Source organism: Arachis hypogaea, chromosome 16 (assembly GCF_003086295.3).
Source record: "Arachis hypogaea cultivar Tifrunner chromosome 16, arahy.Tifrunner.gnm2.J5K5, whole genome shotgun sequence".
NCBI lineage: Eukaryota > Viridiplantae > Streptophyta > Magnoliopsida > Fabales > Fabaceae > Arachis > Arachis hypogaea.
The window spans coordinates 9,445,706-9,453,986 of NC_092051.1; the positions used below are offsets into that span (position 1 = coordinate 9,445,706).

At 28.1% G+C, this 8,281-nt stretch overlaps 1 protein-coding gene across 1 annotated transcript; it reads left to right on the plus strand.

The window, feature by feature from the left end:
• The first annotated feature begins 222 nt into the window (after positions 1 to 222).
• Positions 223 to 8,037, plus strand: LOC112756583 (F-box protein At2g41170-like). Its single transcript, XM_025805203.2, has 5 exons — positions 223 to 666; positions 1,537 to 1,598; positions 1,688 to 1,739; positions 7,542 to 7,573; positions 7,731 to 8,037. Exons 1-5 carry the CDS (start codon positions 223 to 225, stop codon positions 8,035 to 8,037), a joined length of 897 nt encoding a protein of 298 aa, XP_025660988.2.
• Positions 8,038 to 8,281: the final 244 nt, after the last annotated feature.

Genomic DNA, 8,281 nt, shown 5'->3' on the forward strand with positions numbered 1-8,281 from the left:
AATAATAATAAATTATTATGTTGGGCATTGACAATTTCAAATAAACGGATTAGAATATGAAAAAGAAAAACACAGAGAAAGGAACAATATTATCTAGTTATTATCATAATTCATAAGCGACAAGACCAAGGTAATAAACTTGTTCATGTCTCTCGGTTTTCTCAACAATATTGATCTTAAAAATCGATCTATATGTCATAAAAAAGATTGCTTTCTGGAATAATGGAGAATAATGGAGAAAAGGGTATTAACATGTCCCTCATGGATTTGCCTGAGGCCACTTTGGATTGCATTCTAAAATGGCTGTCACCAATTGAACTCTGTGTTATGTCAATGGTGTGTGCTTCTTTGAGGGATAGGTGTGGAAGCAACCATTTATGGGAAAAACACATGGAATTCAAGTGGGGTAGAGTCATTGGAGAAGTTGCTTACAAAGAGTGGCAATGTCACATTAGAAAAGCAAAGGAAGGAACACTCTTGGGTGATTATTTCACCAATCTTAATGGATCTTTGGGATCACTTAGTGGCACTTGGCCTGATTTGTACCTTGGTTCTTACTTAGAAGATTGTGGCAATCTCAATGGTCAATTTTCAAACAAGTTCATGAAGGCCTTGTATTTCTCTTTAGAGACCGGAAGGTTCTGGTTCCCTGCTCAATTCTACAAGGTATTAAAAATAAGAAAATGGTTTATCTACTTGTGTCTTAAGAATATATGTTAAGTTTTCAGTAAAAAAAAAAAAAAAAAAATATATGTTAAGTTTAGAAATTAAAAAAATTTTCATTGAAAATATAAAAAATTTAGAGTATGGTTGGTTTGCGTTTTTATTTTTTATTTTTGTTTTTAATATTTTCTATTTTTTAAATTTTGTGAAGGAAAAAGTGAAAATAGTAAAAACAATAAAATCTTATTTTATGTTTTTACTTCTTATTTTTATTTTTTCACAAAATTCAAAAAACAGAAAATACTAAAAATAAAAACAGAAAATGAAAATGCAAACCAAACGTATCCTTAAGTTTTCAATGCATTTGTCTTGCATTCGTTAAATAAAAATATTTAGACTATGTTTGGTTCTGAGAACAGAATAAAATAAGATATTGAGAACAAAACTTAAATGACAGAAACACAAAAATTAGTATTGTATTTTATTTGGGATAAGCTAGAACAAATTATAAAAGTCTAATTTTTTCATATTTCTTCCATTCAAAAATTTGAAAAAAAATAATAAAAAATATAATTATGAAAAATTAATAAGAATAATGAGCGAAAAAATAAAAAATAAGTTGTCTCTCGTTAGTGTCTCTGTATCCTTCCGTCAAGATAGACACAAAATATTGTATCTGTTCCATGTATGTAAACAAACACAATCTTAAAACTTTTCACTAATAATAAGCTTATGATGTATTCTTAGAACATATATTAGATAAACCTATAAAAAAATGAAGTTTCAGCTTTATTAGCACATATATATATACTTTTTGGCCTAATGACAAGGGGGTTGAAGCTTGACCTAGTGCTATGTCTTATTTTCTTGCAGGGATTGACAATTTACAATGCCTTGTTTAGCTATGATTCCAAATCTGATATCTTTCAAGCAAGGTAATAAGGGAATAACTGCCTTAATTATTTAATATTGAACTTCTATGACTAACTCCTCTTGTGATGATTGGATGATTAATTTGTTTTAGGCAACATAATGGTGGTTGGAGGTTTCTAGGAAAAAATATTGGGTGGGATATGGTGAGAATTCCTCCGATTGAAACTCCTCCCTATACTCTTCATATCACTGACTGTTTTTACGACTTAAAACCGGGTGATCACGTTGAGATTCAACGAAGAGGAATTACAGAAACTCATTATGGTATGTGATGTAGATATTTTCATTATGCTAATAAGATTTTTGTTGACAATGTTGTTTGAATGGAAAAGTCTAATTTATTCATATTTTACCATAGATATTTTTGTTGACAATGTAGATATTTTCATCATGCTCATTATGGTATGAATGGAAAAGTCTAATTTATTCATATTTTATCATAGATATTTTTTGTAACACTTAAAAAATATTACAAAAGATCTTTAGTAACATTTTTTTAGTTATATTATACTATTTTTTTATTTTATATTATATATAATATAAATATACTAAAATTAATTACTACAATATAAAATATTTCATTAAATTCACAAATTCACAAAATGAAATTTTTATAACCTCTTTCATTAATCAATAATCATTGTACAAATTTGCTTCGTGATGCAAATAAAATGAATAAAGAAAAAAACATACTTATAGCACTTAAACTCTATGAACATTCCATATAAAAAAGAAAAGGAAAAGTGATACATAGTATACATAAAAAACTTAGTCCTTATACTAATCTTAGAAAAATATATTTATCTGCTTGACTAGCTCATCGTTGCGACGACTTGTTACCATTCCCTTAAACCAGTCAACCAAGTTCATCTTATGCACATCAAACAAAAAAGCAATAAGAACTCATATAGTGGGCATAAATAAAACCTGAAGAAAAATAATCATGGAATCACCTTTACAGGTGGTCTGGAATCCCAAGTAAAGTTTCCACCTTCAATTTCTACAGCATTGTTGTCACCAACTGAACTTTGCTTAACACTCCTTATAATTTCATTACTGCCTAACTCTTCAGTAAGCAAAAAGGTATTGAGCCGATCGAAAGATACCACAACTTGGATAAGAATAGAGAGAGCTTCAGGGATCATCCTAACTAGTTCTGACATGATCCTCAATGTTGCAAGAACTGTGAAAATTGTCCCCGCATCCAATGAAGCACTATGGAACAGAACACATCACAGGAAGACAACAACATAAACAATTATCCTATATACAAATTCAAGTAGCCTATTTACAATTTTAAAACTGGAAATTGTTCGAAATCCTATCAATGCTCACTTTTTGGATAACAATAACACCAAAACCCACAAGATGCCAATATATATACTCAAACCTAAATGTCAAAAGCTGTGTGATTTCCTTGAACAATTCTTTATTAAAAGTAGCAAACACTTTCAAATCCTTTACTAAGATTTCTACCGCCTTGGACCAGTCATGCCTACCAAAAAGCAATCAACAACAATCTTATGAATTTGGGAAACAAATTTTGGAAAAACAAACTCCTATGTTCTACATGCTTTTTGACGTAAAAGTCTCTGAATTTCAAACTTCAAATTTGCAAGTTATTTTTGTGGATTGCAATATTATGGGTGCAATAATTATTGTGAGGTGCCTATATTGTTGTCAACCTGATCTCTGCAAAATTAAAATAAACAATAAAAAAAATTAACTCACAATATTCACATGCACTTGCACTCTATAATCTTTAGTAGCGTGTGATTAAAAATTTTGCAGCATTTTAATGTGATTTTATGTTTTGGAATGGAAGTTTCCATCAATTCTTTTCTTCTTCTATTTATAGATAAAATTTGAGTGTTCCTTCCCTGTATTTCAACTTAGAGTTAGCTAGTTTTCGATTATGTATCAAAACATTTATCTTCATCAATTAATTGACTTTTACATGTTAAACTTCAATTCATAAATTTTACTTGAAGAATGCGTTTTTCTCTATTCTTGTCGAAATTTAAATACATGTTTTGTTAACACATGACTAAATTAAAGCACTAGGTGCCTATACTACTGCATCAATTATCCAAATGACAGTTAATACTCATGGCTGAATGATTAACAAGCATGAAATTCAATAAGAGAACTTCTTTTAGTAAACATGGTAAGAATAGAATCACTAACTTATAAATTGTTCTGATTTCAGTTACCCAACTTTTTCGTTTCTTATAAAATAAAACTTATCTTGAAACCTCAAATGACTAAGTTATCAAGTAAAAAACAAAATAAAATAATCTTAAAAGATTTATTTTTATAAAAAAGATTAAATAAAATGAAAAAATATTAAAATGTTCTCAATTTTAACATGTTAGATAATTTCTATTAACATAACACAGTAAAATTCAGATAGTAACTTAGACCCAAAAATATCATTAAAGGCAATCAAAAAAATTTCATATTATCAATTTTGGAGAAGCATAGTCCATAGCGCAACAATTAATTATTACTTCAAACTTAGCACATATGACATAATATATAAATAAGATAAGAAGAGTGGCATATATAGTTAGTGATGAGTTGAAAGAAAGAGTAGCAAGAAAAAGAACCTTCATAGGAACACTTCTTGAGCATCTTTTCAAGGATCCTAAGCCATGTTGGGTCATCATCAACAACAAGGACTCTTAGACCTGCTGGAAAAGCATCATGTCTTGGTGAAGAGAAGCAACCATTACTTAATTACAATAATTAATTAATTAACTCTCTTCATTCAGCATTACTCAATTAACGCCTCAAATTTGTCAATAGTATTACAATAATTAATGACTTGGTGAACACAAATGACTCCATGTATAGGCCGAAATTGATACCTTTCAAATATTGTAGAATTCATAAATAATGATACCATCATAACATTTTCGTGTAATTCCACCCAAAGAACTAGCTCAAGGGAAAGAATTGCCCCAGTGATGATCAGGGACGGATCCAGAAATATTACTCTGGAGGCCAATAACTTATATAATATTAAAAAATTATACAAAAAATTATATAATGTAAAATGTATTACAAAAATATATCGATAGAGAATATATTTTAAAGTACAAAAAATATGTATGTACTTTTATTAACGAAGTGGTCGATTTTTCGTATCATAAAATTTATCGATAATAGAATCTGTGTCAAATTTTTCAGCAATTTTCTTTTCAATATAATTAAAAAACAATTACCAAGAAATTAACCTTTCATTTCGTTTATGAGTTATTCTTTACAATATTCATCGCTAAAAAGATCTCTCAGTTGTAATAGTTAAAACAGAGATAATTAATACCAAATGAATCAAGAAGGACGCTCACAAGAAGTAAAAAAATCTACTTTATGAAATTTGAAAATTTTATTTAATTAAAAAATATTAGTAATAATATCTTTTCAGATTTTTTTAATATTGTTACTTACTTTTTTAGATATTAGAAATAATTAATATTTAGGTTAGGCTAGATTTTTATTTATATTAGACTAAATACTAAATAAATTTAAAAAAAAATAAATCATACTTAATAACTTATTACTATTAATCTTTTTTTTTAAAAGTTGGGGGCGAGGCCTCCACTCCCCTCCCCTCCCCTCCCCTCCCCCTTAGGTCCGTCCCTGGTGATGATACCCTTCAAGCATTGTGGAATTCATAAAGCTAAGAGCACTAGAGCAGATAATGCCAAAATCTCATAGGCTTAACCTAACCTCAGATTTAGCATAAGAACAATGAGGGTGGTATTATATTATTTTCTGTACTAATACCATCTCCATTTTATTTGATTTCTCACTTTTAAGACATATGCAGAAGAGTAAAGAAACTCAAAATCAAGGTTTATAATATTTATAGATTTTTTTACTAAAATACTCTCATATCATTTTTAACATCTAATTTGTTCATCCTATTAAGCTCATATTCCTTAATCAATAATGTGCTTAAAATTATATGATGCTCAAAATTAGAAAACTAATAATAACTTTTTCTTTAATATATGAGAATCACAGATAAAAAAATAAATGGCAGGACATTGATTCTTAGAAGCATTACAAAATTATAGTTGGATTATTTACTTAAACAAGTTGATTGAGGAGGTTACTTAATCAAAAGAACAGAGCATTACTTGATTCTTTTACTTTTATTTAGTCTTGTATTAACTCATGTTAGTTTTTAGAAAAAATTTAAAATTTAAAAGGTTTATATAATAATTAAATTTAAAAATAAAATCAAAATAAAGTAATTTAAAGTTTGAATTGAAATGGTACTTCCTTAAAAATCGAAACAAGCGTAAGAACCCTATTTAACATGTTTTTTGGCCAGCCTCAATTTATGTTAGTTTATATTTTTACTTGTTATAATATTTAGTTTTCGTTTAGGTTAGTTTATATTTTTACTTGTTGTGATATTTAATTTAATTTAATATATTTTTAGTTTTGTTAAAGGATTATATTTTATATTTATATTTATAAATTTATGATTAGATTTTTTTTTCGACCCAGTATGAAATCAACAAATACTACTTATCAAACTATTATAACATTTGTGACAAAGTATAAAATGCACAAATAAAATTAAATAAGTCATTTTTTAATGAGGTAAAGTGAATCTTTTATCCAATTTTATCTTATTTTTATTATGATTTACTTCATTCTTTTTATTTTGGTATTATATATCTTTGACCTAAGATTAGTCCGATCTTGTTTTCAAGATGAGATTTGATTATTGAAAATAGAAAATAATGTGGCCAATGTTATTATTTGTGATTTTTTTAAAAAATTATTTACACATTATGTAAATCAGATTAAAAAATGTACAATATTTTGTTTAGTAGAACACATTTTTTTCCATATTGCAATTTTTTATGTGTTTTAATTTTTATTATTTTGTAATAATATAAAAATAGAGTAATTGTATATAATATTATAGAAATAAAAATATTATTTATATATAAAAAATTAAAAATTATATATTTATATATAAATATAGATTTAGATTTTCTAAATTTTGAATTTAACTTTAGAAGATAATGTGTGATCTCTCATCATTTATTTCATAGGTAGGATTAAAAAAAATATGAGAGAAAAACTATTCAAAAAATAAAAAATCATAGTTTATCATCTAAAATAAAAATTCAAAATTTAAAAGATTCAAATTTTAAATATATATATAATTTAATTTATTTTTAATACATATATATTTTATATTTAAAGTAGTAACTCATTTTCACATTCACCTAGATTGTTATAAAAATCAATAAACTTCCCCTTAAAAGCATCAATTTCACTTGTTTCAATAGTGCTCGGCTTCTGCCAATCCCAACAATTATTGCCACTTGAGAGTGATGGGTAAAATTATCAAATCCCTCTTCCAATGCTTCTTTGTGCGTGGGGTGAGGTAAGCCATATTTTGTTTTTTCATGGCCTAACACAAAATAATACGGTGAATTTTTTTATTTCTCTTCCTCTAAACTATTTTATACTTAATTGTGCCAGGAAACTCCCAATACAAAGGTGTTATTTTGTCAGTCTTCCAATCGATATAATTACCGATATTTTTGTTAGACTTCCCATAAAATCTGTTCTGATTTATAGATGTGTTTGCAAATATTGGAACACATTAATTTCTAATCCAAATTTTGCCAAGTTATTCTCTACTTATACACTTCCTGCCGTGATGATTCGAACGTGGCATTCAAGATTCTTTTACCTTGTTGAATATGACCAAATTGAATGGCATGAAAGGAAAAACACTCCATTCTTCAGCGGTGTGTTTGAGGTCCTGAAACCCAACGATAGTAGCGGTATAAAACTTGATGCTAAATTTGAGATTCCTCTCCCTGATCCTAAATCAATTCAAGAGTTTATGTTGATGTGCTTGTTTGTTATAATGGTCTTTTTTACTTGAGTTGTTCAATGGACAGAGACATTTCACTTGTTTGCAACCTAATAACAGGTGAGTTTATAAAACTTCCAAAACACCCTCCAATCCTGAAACCCTGCGAGTGCAAAATATCTTGGGGTTTTGGTTTTCACCCAAAAACAAACCAATACAAGGCAATAAGAATTCATCTCTTTAAACATGATCATACTATGGTTGTTGAAATGCTCAGGGTTGGAATATCGAAAACATGGATAAATATTGAGGTAAATTATCTCAAGAATTTGATATATATGTCGGGTTATTCTGTTGCTTTAAATGGGGCACTTCATTGGATTGGTATAGATGTTGATGGCAATATGTCCATATGGGCTTTTAATTTTGACACGGAGAGGTTTCAATCCTTCTCTATCATGCCCATGGATCAGGGTACAAGACCCGGCATATTTGAATTCAGGGATTTTCTCTGCTTGATATATTTGAATGAGCTGCTAATCACAATGTGGATGATGGAAAAATATGGAGTTGGAGAATCTTGAACTCCCATTCTCGTAAATTCTGATAGAAATACTAATTCTTCCGTAACCTTGTCTCATGATTTCACTGTCTTCCATAATCGTGAAAATAAAGAATTAAAGATTTTTGATACTCACCGTAATTACAACAACATTCAAATGTTTGATCTTGTTCCTACTCTTATCCCACTAAAAGATATTATCATCGGAAATAATGTGGAGGTCCAGAATATTTACTCAGCGGAGGTCTAGACCAAACTTAGGTTCT